This window comes from Apis dorsata, unplaced genomic scaffold (genome assembly GCF_000469605.1).
Source record: "Apis dorsata unplaced genomic scaffold, Apis dorsata 1.3 scaffold_37, whole genome shotgun sequence".
NCBI lineage: Eukaryota > Metazoa > Arthropoda > Insecta > Hymenoptera > Apidae > Apis > Apis dorsata.
Genome location: NW_006263339.1, coordinates 443,452 through 460,369, shown reverse-complemented (window position 1 = coordinate 460,369; position 16,918 = coordinate 443,452). Strand labels below are relative to the sequence as shown.

Below are 16,918 nucleotides of genomic sequence, written 5' to 3'. Positions count from 1 at the left end.
CACGTAGCAAGTATGGATGTATATACGAGTTTTTTTTTTTTTTTTCGAGAAAATCGATGAAATATTCGCAGAAATATCTATAAAGAAGAAACGTGAAATTTTCACGATTTTTATCTGGATAGAAAACGACATTCGCGTTCATACGTTTCGTTTGTTTGTAAAAGGGGCGTAAAAGTAACGGCATAGCCATGTATACATCTGACGTTAACAGATAGCCACTGACAGGAATGAAAATATTTCAAGGAAAAGCGATATCGAATGCATTAATATCGCGGGAATAAAAAGTTTCTGCGCGTAAATTATCGATTATTTATTCGAACATTTTCACTTTCGTAAATGACAGGCGTACGATAAATTTAAAGGGGGAGGAAGAAGAAGAAATTGTTCTTCTAGGGGAAAAGAATAATCTGTTTAACGATAAATTTGTAATACTTTGTCGGACGCGAGGTATATAATTATTATTTAATTTTTCCCCTTCTCAAGGAAATAAAATTAATATTGATGAAAAATTATTTCGATATTAATTAATATTTATCGAGGAAGATTAATATTCCAGTAAATGATGTACTATCCACTCGTATGAATATTTAAATTTAATTATTAGCATGTGGAGAATTTTACAAACGTGTAAAATAATGCAAATCACGGTGAATGAAACAACAAAATATTGTAGAAGAATATTAATGTATGGATAACTCGTGCAACACATCGGAGGAAGGGCAATATGTGATATTGACCCCATCGAACAATTAATGAGATCGTATGCAATCGTAAATGGGTATAATTTCAATTTAATTTTCTCTTTCTCTTTTTCTCTTTTTCTTTTTTTTTTTTTTTTTTTTTTTTTTTTTTACTCTCGAAACACATTCGAATGCAAACTATTTCGATGCCTCGATTTATCTCGTAATAAATATTCCAAGGTTCGGTATCTGGACCAGACTTTCGATCGTTATTTTGAACATCTTATCACGTCTGAGTATCTACCCAACGGTATTTCATCTTACCTGTGCGATGGCGAATCGTGTTTCATCGTGTCCAATCTTTAATATCGTGGTTGGAATAAATTTGAAAAGGTGGAAAATAATTTCTTTTTGACATTTCTTTTTCTCTTTTTTGGAAAATTTTATTCTTATCACACCTCCATTTTCTTCGTATATACGAACGAAATTTTTTTAATCGAAATTTTTATCAGATTTTAATTTCTTCTTACGTTTCATAAACGTATGCAAATGACACTCACACGTGTATCAGTTATAGTACGTGTAAAATACATTTATTCAAATAATATTCTAAGAGTAAAAAAGATTTTAATTACGCAATATCTTTGTGAATTTTTAAATTAAAATTATCGAAAAATTTCTCAAGTTCGAGGAAAATATGAGAGACAATTAAATATCTACCTAACAATTATTATTTCTTAAAACTCAAGATTTTAAACAGAAAGAAAAACAGAAAGCGAGTGAAGAAAATTCCCGTAGATATAGAAAACGGTAGCGCAGAAATGATAGTCTAACATAAATAAACGCCTGACTGTACATTGATGAATAAACCACGGATGTTCGCACATTTTATAAGAAATATAAATCCGCAAAACGCAAATAGGAAATAATATGAAGGAAGAATAAAGCTAAAAATACCGATTGCATGAACGAATCTTGAATACCTTACCTTAGTAATTATAATAAAATATAAAGTTTTTTCGATACAGATAAAAATGTAACGTAACAAACAATACGATTTAATAAAAAAAATATATATATATATGTTGAATTTTACATTTTATTATCATCAAACTTATCACTTCGTTAATAGCAGCAGCGTTGTAAATATTAATATGAAAGTTATGAGGTCGATGGAATTCACTTTATTGCTGTTGATATATTATGCGAATTTATCGTTGCATACCTTAACACACGATGTTAATATCGTGGTTGGATAATATCGATTTGAATATACTTGATATTATTATTATTCGCGTATTAGCCGAAATTACGTATTTTTATCGAATTTATTAAAATTCTATACTATATTGTTCAACGTCGGAATAAAAATTGGATTTACAACAACAATCGATTTAAAATACAATGATAACAAATGATTTTTTTTTTCGTCTCTTTCTCTCGTTCTTAAACGAGAAACTTTGGAAAATATTAATGGCGTTTCCCTCGTGTATCTGAAGAAAAGGAAAAGAAAGAGGAGAAAAGGAAAGGAAAAAAGAGAAAAAACAGATGAAGCGGAACAAGAGTTGAAAATTCTTGAAAGAATAATAAGACGAAGTGAAAAAGCGATACTACGTTGAACATTCCTTATCATTTTTCATTCTTTAATTTCATCCTTGAATTTATATTGTATTTTATATCATACTCTCTTTGCAAGTCGTTTCAACGAGCTTTAACCAACGAACGCCATTGTCAAAGTTTACAACTGAGTCGTCAACATCGGTCCATTGGGACAAACATTTATCTTTGGTTTAGAATAGTATAGTATAGTATAAGTATAGTATAGTATAGGATCACCGTAATTTGGAAATTGCTAAATCACATCGATTATAGTTTGATTATATGCGATTCGTTTCGAGGTCTCCTCGGGATCAGAGGAGAATATCAGATTAGTAATTGCATTAGTGACGTTGATTTAGAATGGTATCCATCCATGATATCCATCAAATGTCAAATACTACTTGTTTCGATTGTTATATGTCTCTTGGTGGATTCGATTTTTAAAATATTTTTTTCTTTTTTATCTTAAAATATTTTATTATATATTTTAGAATTTTAGAATTTTGATTTTTACATTATATTTTATAAAAAAGAAAATTAATGGAGTAAAAAATATTAAGAGTAAATAAAATTTGATCGTGTTTGTGTTAAATTTTTCATCATTGCGAATAATTTTTCCAATTTTTCCCACGTTATTGATATATTTCTGTAACGATTTGATCATCCAAAAATAAAAAATATTATATCAAACGAATCAAGTTTAATTCTTATCGATAAATTTCACTATAGCTAGAAAAAGGAAGATCTCTTTTCGAGATTGTCTTGCTATAAACGGATCATTCTCCTTAACGAGGCTGAACAACTCGAGATTCCTCCACGATGTAGCTTGCCCTCTCTTTACCTTTACGTTTTGTTCTTCGACGCGAGGCGACCAACAGGAAATCATAAATCGTACGATCAATTTAAAATTTACGAGCGAGCATGAGTCTGCTTTTGTTATAAGCTGATATAGGATAAAAAGCATTACGAGCACAATGAACTGTAACATGATAAAACCGCCTTTTTCTTCGCTCGAGGAAAAATGTGTAGTATTCACTAAGAGAATGCCTATCCTTTCCATGATCATGGAAATTAAAAATTAGTTTCGAGATTTCGACCAATCAATCTTAATATAATGCTGAAAATTTTCATTAAAGGATTTCCTATTATTGTCAATAAGAAGATATTAGTGCTAAAAGAAATTAGTGCTAAATTCCATGATCATGGACTAATTAAAAATTAGTCGAAATGATTGATTTTTAGATCTGTGAAATTTTGTAAAGTCTTTAAACTCTCGAAATTAAAATATTTATTTTTTCCTTCCTTTTTTTTTTAAATTTTTCAAACTCAAAATAATAACAGTCATTCTTAATTTTTTAGAATTTCGAATCACAATCAAATTAGGGAATTGTTTCGAGATCTCGATCGATCTTAATATAATGCTGAAAATTTTCATTAAAGGATTTCCTAATATTGTCAATAAGAAGACATTAGTGCTAAAAGGTAAATTCCATGATCATGGACTAATTAAAAATTAGTCGAAGTGATTGATTTTTAGATCTGTGAAATTTTGTAAAGTCTTTAAACTCTCGAAATTAAAATATTTATTTTTTCCTTCCTTTTTTTTTCTAAATTTTTCAAACTCAAAATAATAGTCAGTGTTAATAACAGTCATTCTTAATTTTTTAGAATTTCGAATCACAATCAAATTGTTTCGAGATCTCGATCGATCTTAATATGATGTTGAAAATTTTCATTAAAAGATTTCTTATTATTATCAATAAGAAGACATTAGTGCTAAAAGGTAAATTCCATGATCATGGACTAATTAAAAATTAGTCGAAGCGATTGATTTTTAGATCTGTGAAATTTTGTAAAGTCTTTAAACTCTCGAAATTAAAAAATTTTTTTTTTCCTTCCTTTTTTTTTTTTAAATTTTTCAAACTCAAAATAATAACAGTCATTCTTAATTTTTTAGAATTTCGAATCACAATCAAATTGTTTCGAGATCTCGATCGATCTTAATATAATGCTGAAAATTTTCATTAAAGGATTTTCTATTATTACCAATAAGAAAGCACGGTGTTAAAAGGTGGAAAGTTCCTTCGAGTTTCTTTCGTTTGCAGAAAAGGAGGGGGAATTGCACGTTCGATAGAGGAGATCTTGTGCGAGAAAAAAAAGTTTGTAACTTTATCATTGATGTAAATCGTTTAAAGCCAAGTAGCATGAAGGAAGAAGGATGAAATTTCCCAGCAGAAACTTTCAGAGGGATTGGAATCAAGAGTGTAATTGAGTTTATACGCTTGAATTATTATTGATATTGCGAAAATTAGAGGTAATGAAGTATTAAATTGAGGGAAATTGGAATTTTATAAAATGATTAAATCGTGTTAAGTCGAATGAAATTGCGTTAAAGGATTTTCTTTTATCTTCGAGAGAGACGAAACCAACTGTGTATTCCTTCACATCTATATTATTATATTCACCATTTTCTCGAGTGGAAAATATCATCACTGATACCATTTCTCCTTTGAGAAACTTTCAAATATTCCATTCGAGAACGCGACAACAATCTTTGCTTCGATTTACAACATCTCAATTTTGAATTACACCAACATTTGAAAACACATTTGCACATTTGTGTTGTCCATTTCCATTTCCATTGTAAAAAAAAAAATTACTAATAAAAAAAGACCTTGACCTAGACGACTCAGATTTATAGCTCCATTTACCAAGTGTGTATATCCTCCAATGCTACAGTAAAAAAAAAGCGACCTCTTTAAATAAATATTTTATAGCACATGTAAGTTGAAAATATTACTTTCAACGACTTACAATTTCGAATATATCTCAATATACTAATCTTAAAAACATTATACTTTCTCATTTATGATAATCACAATAATCTTATAATCTCAACCCCTCCAAACTATTATCAGTAAAAAGAAATCTTGATTCATAATTCAGACTCATGATTCCATCAAATATGCATTCATTCTAAATACAAAGAAATAATATTCTTTTTAACATTTTACATTACATCCAAATTAAAAATACTATTTTCAACGATTTACAACTTTACAATCTGTAAAATTTCAATTACACAAATCCTAAAAATATTATTTCTCCTCTAAATTCAACAATCTTAATAAAAAGAAAGCTTCTCTTACAATTCAGATTCATGACTCCACCAAATGTGTATTTACCTCAAATACAAAGATCTTTTTAAACATATTACATTATATGTTAACAAATTAAAAACACTATTTTCAATATTTACAATCACATTTTACTATCACATCTGCAAAATTACACAAATCCTAAAAATACTTTCTCCTCTACAACAATCTCAATAGCAATAAAAAGAAAGTTTATCTTACAATTCAGATTCATGACTCCATCAAATGTGTATTTATCTCAAATTACCACAAAGATCTTTTTAAACGAACATTTTACATTACATCCAAATTGAAAACACTATTTTAAACGATTCACAATCACATCTAGAAAATTTCAATTACACAAAACATATAAAAATACTATACTTTACTGCTCTTCAATATCATCACTCATGACCCTACAATCTCGACCATCTTAAACCATTATGGTGGAAATCTTGGAGCTCATTGTCAGATTCACATTCCGCCCCCTAAACGTGCATCCACTCTTGAAACGACGAAGACCCTCTCATTCTCTCGCCCGTTGAATAGACATTCTGTCGCGGACGTATATAGTCGAAATTACTACTTTCAGTAGTATAAACAACGTTGCGGCGCGTCGCAACGTTGCAACGTTGTGTTGCGTTGCGCCGTGGAGAGGAGAAATGCGAGGAAAAGAAGAACGGGGCGAGGAGGGAGAGGGGGGAAGGAGGGAGAGGGGGGAAGGAGAAAAAAGTAGCTGGTTAAAGTTTCTCGAGATAAACGATGGCCGTAAGCGAGGAGGATATTACGCGCGAAAAGACAGTCGGGTGTTGAACGACCTAGAAATGGTTCACCATCTGCGTCAACGCGGAGAATAACCGTTTAAACGAGATAGTAGGCGGCCACTTTAAGGCTGGCTGTAAAAAAAACAGATCGACCAACGCGTCTTCCAACACGGGTCACGGAGTGGTGGCAGAGCGTTATTTTAGAATTAAGGGCAACTGTCGATGCAGGCAATCGTATATACGCAAGGCTGGGTGCACAGCCGGAAAAACAAAATTTTTCGGTCGGTAAGAGAGTGTTTTTCGAGAGTGTTTTCGTTAGCGTGAGTGTAACGTAACAGGAAATGGTTTAATGGGATTTCTTGGTGTGGGTGTGGATGATTCGTGATCGTTTTTGGAGGAGAGCGCGAAGATGTGGAGAAGCTTGAGAGTTCTTGAGAGATGAATAATACAGATTCGATGCGATTTGATCAAATATCGAAGAGAGTTTCTTCGGTTCACGGATGAATGAATTTTTGATTTAAATGTAATAATGAAATTGGAAATGATTATTCATACTGTGTCAATCGCAATACTTGTATTATATACTTGTATTATAAAAAAAAAAAAAAAAGGAAGATAAAAGTGAAAAATAATCTTTTTCATCTTTTCACGTTGCTCGCATTGAATGTGTTAATAATCTTATAGATATAGATATAATAAATTAATGATTGTTTGATTTGAAAGTGGGATGTTGATTTTGGGAAAAAAGATATGAGTTTTTCTCGAGAAATGTGATTTGAATAACACGTTCAATGCGGCAAAATTGAATCGATTTTCGATAAGGTACATGGATTTTTGATTATGCTCAAGAAATAATGATAAGATGGTGAAAAATATAATGAATATAATATGTAGCAATGACAATATTTGTATTGAATGCAAATGCAAAAGTTGGATATTTAGAAAATATTTTATTTTTATATTTTCTGCATTGAATATATTAATAAAATTTCTTAGTGTATACGTGGATGACTATGATTGGATTGTTAGTTTTGTAGAATAGATAGAAATGGAAGAAATAAAAAGAGAAGTTTTTGAAGGATCTGAGATGATTAAGCATTTTCTCTGGCAATGATTTTAATCAACGATTTAAAAGGAAGATTTTTTTTAATATTTTTTTTGTGATATTGATAATCTAACGATAAATATTCTTTTATCGATTCAATAATATTGTTATAAATATAATGAAGTAATAAAATAACGAAAAGTAGGATTTATTATTGTATGAAAATAATTTATTGGAAATAAAATGTTGATTAAATTGATATTGAAGGATAATGTGGAGAAAGATAACTTGAATTATGTGGGATTGGATATTAGTTATTTTCTATGATTGCCAATCATTGGTTGAAAATTGGAAGAGACTTTTTCGTGTTATCTGTACCGTCGATGGCCTACGATAGATATTGCTTCAAATCCCTTGCGACAAATAACATTTCTGGCATATCATGCGATTCCTATGCTAACATTTCGGTTTTTTGAAATTTTATCAGAGTTCTTCTCTGCCGAATATGCAAATTGTTTCGATATATTCTAATTGAGATATAAATTTAGATAAAAAATTTGTAAATTTCACGTTATTTCGAGAATCTGTATTAATTGAATATTTTAATTGCGGTATTTCATATCGTAGAAGTGAATAAAACCAACTTATACAGGATGTTGTTACAATGAAGCACACTATGTCAACGATATCTTGTAGAATGAAAATTTTAATAAAGTTTCAAGACTAAATCTCTTTTAACAAGTTTCTAAAGTGCGTTGTATGTATGGTGATGTACATTTTGAAAATGTTAGATACTATCTTTATCACTTTCACAAGATTACTGAAATTATTTTTAATATGAATTTAAATTTTAAATATTTATATTTAAATATTACAAACTTATATTTAATAAAATACTGAATAATTGTAACAAAATAATATTTATAGAATAAAATATTATTTAAATGACAATATTAACTTTCTTGCAAACAAATAAATTGTGATACACGGTAGAAATTCAAACGAACTTTTCCGCGTGAATTTATTGCTTTTTGAACAAAACAGTCAGTAAAATTAAATTAACAATTGTTCGCAATACGGGCAAAAAACAATTTCGCAAGGTTTTTGTTCGAGGATTTTCTTTATGGTACGAGCTCCATCTCGTTATCAAAGGTTAACGAGTCGGAATCTTAAAAACATCACGATAAAATGTTGAAACGAATGCAAAAAATGCTTTGATCCGCTTTTTATATCTTTTATGTTGTGATTTGAATATCATTCAGATTTTACATTTAAATCGAATATCATTTGTGATTGAAATATGATTAATATGAAATATAGTTAATATGAAATTATTTGAAAGATTAGATTTAAAATCAAAAAATTGATAAAGTAACCTCGAATGCATAAATATGTATAAATGTATATATTATATGTCATCATACTTCACAGTAAATACACAAGGTTTCAACCTTCAACTTATTGACATATTCTCAAGGTCATTTTTGATATACAAAAAAATTGAAGACTCCATTTTATAAAATACAAAATAATCATGTTAGAATCGTGTTTTTTCCCCTTGAATTTGTGCATTTTTTACAGGAACATTTTTTTTAATCAAATTAAAAAGTTGATCCCTTTTCTTATATTCTATAAATAATATATCTATAAAATTCTAAACTGCATATAAATATTATGTATATATTTATATAATATATCACAATTTCTCAAATAGTTCTTAATTAAACAAAAATTTTTAAAAGATACCAAAATGTTCAAAAGTATTCATTCAATCAATTATTCAACAAATACTAATATAATAATATATAATCGCCATTATATTGGCCGCCATTAATTTTTATTTACGCAATTTAATTTCGCTATGTATAAAATAAATTAGTGAGGAAATCAATTACTAAAAAAAAAAAGTAATAAAATAAAATTAATATCATACCTTCGAAACGAAGTATACGTAGAACTTGTTGATTCTTTTCTGGAAGTAAATTTCGACGATTCTTTCTCGACAGTATTCTTTGAAAGATTTATCACCACTATATTTAAAATGAATACCGAACAATTTCAAGATACATTTTGCAAAATCGATGAAACGATAAAATCATCTTTGACCCTTTCAGCGTCGGCAAACAATTTCCACTGAAACTATCAGTCGCCGGCAAAATTTGAAAATTGCCGATCTTGATTGACTAACTATTCCCGTCAGTTATGAAACGCAATCTGCCAATCAGTTTCTCCCGCGTCCCTCCTTGTACACTAATACGAGTTATCCACAAGTAATACTGGGCTACGTTACATTTCCAGGAACTTCTACGACCTTTAAGCTTTATTTAGAACTTTTAGTGTCTGGAGAATTCATTGCACAAATCTCTACACACGTTTCGATCATGAAATCGTTCAAAAAACCGAATACTCAAACACGACACGCATACCGCGTAGATAATCGTATTTTGACTGGTATACTTTCAAATTTTCTGATGTATCATCGATAGTGGCGCCCTTCGATACGATAACGATCTTCGGTATCGTATTATTCTCGACTGTCGAACTATTCAATTATGCAACAGATTTTAAAATGTGTTTTGAACCATCACGCTGTCTTTTTCTTCACTTTAAAATTATTTTACTTCTTTCTTGAAAATTATTCACAAATTTGAAAAAAATATATATTTTTCCTTTTTTTAAAAATTTTAAAATACTAAGATATTACGATAGCAATGGTGTTTCATATACTATTTACGTATAATTTGCATTGTCTGGAGTAGCTTCCAACGAAAGACTTATCTTTGCCAAATATTAACATTGTCAACAATCTTTGCTTTATTTTGAGATAGGGTCGAATCAAAAAGACAATGTTTTTCAGATAACCTTAATTATATTGCAATATTAAAACTGTAATTAACAGAAAATTATTTAAAATTATTAATTTGATAAAATGTTGTTAAAATCAAAATATTTGCAAATATTATTGTAATATTTAAAACATAACTTGACATTATAAAATAACTTATTTTAATAAATCTTTTTTAAATAATTATTTGTAAGTAAATGAAATTTATAAATAAAATTTACACAAAAAGATTTGAAAAATGGATAATTTGTTATATTTTTAAAATTATTATACAAAAACAGAAATTGGAGTATTACATTCAATATGCTTAAAAATACATAATTAAGCAGAAAAAAAAATTATAAATATGTTATTTAAGATCTTATATATGCATTATCTACAAAGATAATAATTTTTTTTTATCTAACAAAAAACAATGACACTTTTTTGTTTCTTATTATTACAGAATCAAGATAATATTTTATTTTATATTTATAAAATATATTTATAAATAAAAAATTAATTTCATTGGTATTTCTTCGATTTAATTTTACGCATTCTTGTTTTTTTAAACTAAGTAAATTATGTTAACTAAATATTTTATTAAATATTCTCAGCATTTTTTTTTTTTATAATAACTATTAAACTTATCTATATGCACATAAGGCACACAAATTGTTATATTATTAATTATTATATTATTAATGTTATATCATATTTAGTGAGAATAGACATATTAATTTTTCTAAGTATGAAAATGTTTAATAACAAAATTTTAATTTTATTACACATATCTGATAAATATTTACTTTACATACTACACAAGAATAACGTATTTTCTATCAGAAGAAACTTACTATAAAAATATAAGATGCAAAATTACTATAATACATATAATATACTCTAATATGTTAAATAATTTTTAATCTATTTAAATATAGTCCTCTTCAAGTTCAATACTTCTGTACATTATTAACAGAATTACCTCTCTGAGGATAAGTACAAACTAACAAAATTTCTTTAATATATACGTTCTGTACTCAGAACATGTTATCATTGTGTCAATCAAATTATAACACAATAATTGCTCATTCTGAATCAAACAAATATTTTTTCCTATTTAATAAATATTCGTTGCTGAAACATGTTGCATTTCAATATTTCTTTTCATAATTTGTTTATAAATTTTTGCAATAAACAAAAAATTAAAATATCCACTATCATGGTTTGTGCACATCATCTTGTATTTCATTTTCAACTTCGTCGTTACATATGTACATTGAATCCGAAGTATTTGTACCTAAAACAAAATATATTTATAAATGTGTGTCAACAATATGTAATTCTTTTCTCCTTTAAGACTGACAATATCATATTTTTAACATCATTTAAATTTATCTGAAAATATATTTTTTTCTTTTAAAGTTTATTTATAATAAATTTGACATAAACACATATTGTAAAGCAAATACAATCAGTAATTTTAATAAAAAATTTAATTAATATATTATTATGCTATACAAAAAATAAATTTGATGAAACATGTAATGCCAGAAAATTTTAAATATTGATATATCTTGAGAATTAAAACTAATGTATGAAAATTGATATGTCTCAATTTTTTTTTTAAATATTCATTGTGATACTTTTATATTTATTTCAAATTCTTTTCTTTAGAATCTGAAACATTTGATATAATTATTAACATAATATTCATTCAATTAATATTTGTCTTATTTTTCTTCTAACAGATAAATATATAAATTGCTACAAAATTTATTATAAAATTTATATTGAAATGAAAATGAGAAATGATATTATGATCTAACAACAACAAAAATACTACTACATGTTAGTGTTCTTTGTTACATATTCTAAACAGATACTATTGTCAATAGCACCTTACATGCAATTATTTATCATGCAAAAGAAACAAGACATATTTATATATATATTGTATTTGTGCAATATAAATTGTGTAGAAAATTTTTTCTTAGTAGGCAAGCTTCATCAGTTTTTATAGTATATAAATTATAATGTTAAATTTCAAATATTGCAATTATTAATAAAATATAAGTATTACCATTGAAATTCCTAAGTAGCATTGAAATTGAATTAAAAAATGAATAATACTTAAGATAAAAACATAAGAATGAATAATCACATATGGAATCCTTATCAAAATAAGACTGAATAAAACTAAATAAAATCGAGGAATATAAGAAAATTATGGCAAAAGTCAAGAAGAAACAAAAAAAAAATATATATTCGATAATCAATTTAAATTATTAATTGTAATTTATAATATTTATTAAATTTATTTATTTTATCAATTATCTAAATTAAGATAAAATTAAATTGGAACTGATTAATTTTGAAATAAAATTCAATTAAAATATCCAAAAAAATAATTACTTTTAATTTTACTAATTAATAAAAAAAATTTATAATTCATTTTATATTTATATAAAATTATTCTTTTATTAAAATGAAGAAAAATTGTATATATTAAATATAATAAATAAAAATTGTTACAATTTCTATTTTTTATTTTAAATATTGTAATAATTTTCAGATATAAACTGATTATCGTATGAAATAAAAAAAAGATTTGAAATCATTAAAATAAATTATGTACCAGATTTACAGCACACTATCAGGAAAGGCCCAGTGATGTGATTTATAAACACGTTGATTCAGCTTGCCCATTATTCTTAGAATCTAGATACTTCTCTGCAAGAAAGATGTATGCATATTACATAAAATAAACTTCATATTGATTTCATATTAAACCACGTGGAATACTGTAAGTTGAATATATATATATATATATAATAAATTGAATCCATAGGAAATGTCAAACAATGAAAACATAAAATACATACAAGAACAAAATATTATAAAGTATGAAATTTACAACTAAAACATAAAGTATTAAACCAAAAATTATTTTAAAATATATTTTTATAAACAATTTTTCTATGTTTGCCTATACTACATTAACAATATTTTTTAACACATTAAGTCCCGTAATATTAATGATTAAATGGAAAAATAAACTAAAGAGGAAAATGTGCTTTTTATTAATAATTTAACAAAGCTGTCACCTTTCAAAAAATTATATTAGATAAATAATATTTCATAAAAATATAAAATCGAATTGTAATGATATAAATAAATTATTTAAGTTTAAAAATTTGCATACTTTCAAAGAAATTATACTTAAAAAACTGTCAACTTTAACAAGTTAAGCGCCTTTGATTTCCAAAAAAATAATTGTTTTAGAACAAAGGGACAACTTTGTATCATTCTCCTTCATATTTTATAAATCATATATTTTATTTTTGGAAATATTAAATGAATAAAATTTTTCTACACATTTTTAATTTCAAACATATAACAAGTTTTATAATTATATTTATTAAACAATTTCGAGCGCTTAACGTGTTAAAAAAAATTAAATTGTAACATTTCCTTACTTTTCGCCTCTGTCCATTTAACGCCAAACTTGCAAATAATTCATGCACTGTGCAAAAATAATTATATTATAATCATATATAAATTATTATTTTATTTATATATTTATTTGAAATATAAAAAATTAATACAACTTTATTAGTGACAGCTCTTAATAGAGACAAATTAAATGCAACGTTTTCCTCTGTAGAATATAAATAATAAATGATTAAATAATAAAAAATATGTTTTTAATCTTATGATTTGGTAATAAATAATTATTAATATGATTCATCAATAACACGTATATCTTGCAGCTAATATATTATAAGTAATAAACGTTATTTTTTAGTTAAAATCTCCGCATTATTCTTGCGAAAAGAGTTTCCAATACAAAGCAATGAAAAACTTTTTAAAAGAATTATAAAACTTGTACTAACTTGTGTGTGTACATACATATACATCAAACATTAAGCTGATTAGTAAGTTTTCATACAAACATGCAAATAAGATGCTAAGACAAAGTTTCTTTTTTTTACGTACTTGAATCCTACTTCACTTACCTGCAATTACAAGATCAACTAATGCTTTATCCTTTTGTATATACAAAGCTGTAATGAAGAAAAATAAGCTGCCAAGCACTGCTACAAACATTGTAAGAAACAATGCATATTGCAAGCTACGAAATTCGAGAAGTATATCGTCCTGATTTATTATATTTATCATTCCAGCATCAATATATTTTATATATAGTTCTGAAAGAAGAACTGTTTTCAGTCCTTCTGATAACTGCAAACAATCAATAAAAATATGAAATTTATTAATAATAATAAAAGATAATATATAAAATAGAACAAAATGTGAAAATATATTACATTATTTATGAAATTATTGAACAATATAAAAAAAATTTAATATACATTTTAGATATAAGATATTTACCAAACCAATAAGATATGGACTTCCTGCATCTCCAAAGGCATGTGCAATGAGTATTTGAAATGCTTCAGCTGTAGATCTTCTTGTTGGTATCACTACATACTATATTAAAAAAATATAATTTAATTTATAAATTATAATTATAATTAATATATTAAAAAAATATAATTAAAAATATGTTAATTTAATTTAGAAATATATAAAATTGAAAATAAATATCATACCAATAATATATCTGCTACAATAGACCAATTTAAGTTTAATGATAATTGTCCAAAGAATATTAATATATAACATAATATAGAATTTGTATTGGCAGTTAAAGATGCAAAGAACAATAATGGAACACTAATTAAAAGTCCCATAGCACATATTAAAGGATCAGCTTGCTGCCAGTGTACTCTTAATTTTTGAGCCAAAAATGAACCAAGTGGAACTCCTATTAAACCAGCTACCATTCCTATTAATCCAAATTTATATGCTACACTGAAATAATTACAAATAGAAGTTATAATTATATTTAGAAATTATTTCTGAAAATATAATTACTTATTTTAAATATATAAAAAATAAAATAAAAACATACTCATCTGGATCAACATTGTGTCCATTAGGATGTAATGTAAATCCCAATTGTAAAAATGTTGGTGCCCACCAAGCTAATGCTCCCGCAACAAAAGCTACACATGTGAAACCAGCAGAAGAAAGCATAAAACTTCGACTAAAACATATATATATAAGTAATAGCAATGTAAACAACTATAAATATATAAATAGTTACTTTAATATTTACTTTTTTAATAATGCCTTGATATCATTTGACCATGCAGTATTTGATAAGTGAACTCCACCTTCTCTTTCTCCTCTAATAGGATCTCTTACTATTGCAAGCAATAAAATAATTGCTAATAAACCAAATATAGGGGTAATACGTAAACCCCATTGCCATGCACCAGTAGTTCTTGCTGCTTCACCACCTATTATATATCCTAAGCCACTAAAAGATAAATTATATGTAAATTTATATATTAAATTTAAAACAATTATATTTCTTTTCTTTTTTATTTTTGTTTATTATTTAACAACTAGCATATTATAATATTAATATCAATAAGATTTAAATTTACCTTCCAACAGGTATTGCAAAATAAAATAATGCAAGCATTTTAGAACGCACATCTTTTACAAATAAATCACTAATTATTGTTGGTGCAATTGTGGAATAACTAGCCTCTCCTATACCAACAAGAGCCCTGAACAAGAGAAACCATCCAAATGACTGAAAAAAATTTTATTTTACATATTATAAAAAATTACTTTATTAATTATTTTATCTTTAATTTTTATTTATGAACTTTTATTTACTTTCATGTATGAACCAACAAATGTTGTCAAACACCATAAAAACACACCACTACTCATTATAACTTTTCTATTATAACGATCTCCCAAATATCCAAATAATGGTGCAAACACCATATAACTTAAAATAAATGCAGTTTGAAGTAATCCAGATTTATCATTAGTAATTTTAAAATCATTTTTTATTTCTGTCAATACTCCTACAACATTATACATAAATTTTTATTGATTTTATTCAATATATAACTTTACTGTATAAGCATAACTTTATCACATTGAAATAAAATAATACACACCAGCGACTGTAAAACGGTCCATATAGTTTAATAAATTAACGAAACACAACACTCCGACTGTAAACCAGTCGGTTCTGTTAATCATTCTCATTTCCGAAAACATTACGTTTTTTATTCGTCTCTCTCTAGATGTATTTTGAGCATTTTCAGCATTTACCATATGATATTCATACGTCGATACATTTGGAATTGATCCTTCATCGACCATGACTTAACAAATTTGTATTCGTGCCAATTATTATTTACATTGACACGAATATGTTCTTTTTATAAAAATATTTTAACCTTCTTGTATCGTGGCATGACCTTAAGCAGATTCCAATTTACGCTATAACAAATTTTCTTATATTGAAGTAACATTATTCACATAACGATACATTTTCACGATTTACTTATAAAACTGATACACAATTTACAAAGTATATGTTTAAATTATATTCTACATCTATTTAAGTCATATGACAACGTCACATCGAAAGATTCATGCTTGCGTCATTTACATGCAATGTCGACAACTATGAAAATTTAATATTTTAATATTTATTATTATTTTACGATATTATATATGCTTGAAATCTTATTGAATATATTGCAAAAGATATTGTTTTAGTATTAGTATTCTTATTTGATAATATAGTGTTATTTCAAAAACAGTTTACATTTTTGTCCAGAAACATATGTATAGGAATTTTATTTTTTAAACTAGTCAAAAAGAAAAATTATTTTTATAAATATTGAATAATAATTGAATTGCTTTTATTTTATGATTGTATATGTGTTATTTAATGTATCTTTTATATATTAAAAAAATTA

General features: G+C 26.2%; 1 protein-coding gene and 1 long non-coding RNA gene across 3 annotated transcripts in view; both read right to left on the bottom strand.

The window, feature by feature from the left end:
- Nucleotides 1-10,057, bottom strand: part of LOC116186270 — a 17,157-nt gene extending 7,100 nt beyond the window's left edge. Inside the window, exon 1 of the long non-coding RNA XR_004151231.1 lies at nucleotides 9,162-10,057. This is a non-coding gene — a long non-coding RNA (uncharacterized LOC116186270). The remainder of the gene's footprint in view (nucleotides 1-9,161) is intronic.
- A 755-nt stretch (nucleotides 10,058-10,812) lies between these two features.
- On the bottom strand, nucleotides 10,813-16,610 carry LOC102676170 (protein spinster). 2 transcript variants are annotated; one of them, XM_006608445.2, is made up of 10 exons: nucleotides 16,106-16,610; nucleotides 15,813-16,009; nucleotides 15,575-15,726; nucleotides 15,241-15,444; nucleotides 15,034-15,168; nucleotides 14,672-14,933; nucleotides 14,451-14,549; nucleotides 14,072-14,297; nucleotides 12,691-12,785; nucleotides 10,813-11,352 (listed from the first exon to the last, which is right to left on the bottom strand). In XM_006608445.2, the coding sequence occupies exons 1-9, from the start codon at nucleotides 16,311-16,313 to the stop codon at nucleotides 12,733-12,735; spliced, it is 1,536 nt and encodes a 511-aa protein (XP_006608508.1). In that variant the 5' UTR covers nucleotides 16,314-16,610; the 3' UTR covers nucleotides 10,813-11,352; nucleotides 12,691-12,732. The 2 variants fall into 2 exon arrangements, with proteins under 2 accessions (XP_006608508.1, XP_006608507.1); XM_006608444.2 differs by lacking the exon at nucleotides 12,691-12,785 and having other exon boundaries at nucleotides 10,964-11,352.
- Between the last annotated feature and the right edge of the window lie 308 nt (nucleotides 16,611-16,918).

Excerpts from the sequence above, each read along its gene's own strand:
- LOC102676170 (XM_006608444.2), bottom strand. The coding sequence starts at position 16,313 with ATGGTCGATGAAGGATCAATTCCAAATGTATCGACGTATGAATATCAT. Across the intron at positions 16,010-16,105 it reads GGACCGTTTTACAGTCGCTG|GAGTATTGACAGAAATAAAA; the intron begins GTGTGTATTATT and ends ATAATGTTGTAG. Across the intron at positions 15,727-15,812 it reads TTGTTGGTTCATACATGAAA|TCATTTGGATGGTTTCTCTT; the intron begins GTAAATAAAAGT and ends AATTTTTTTCAG.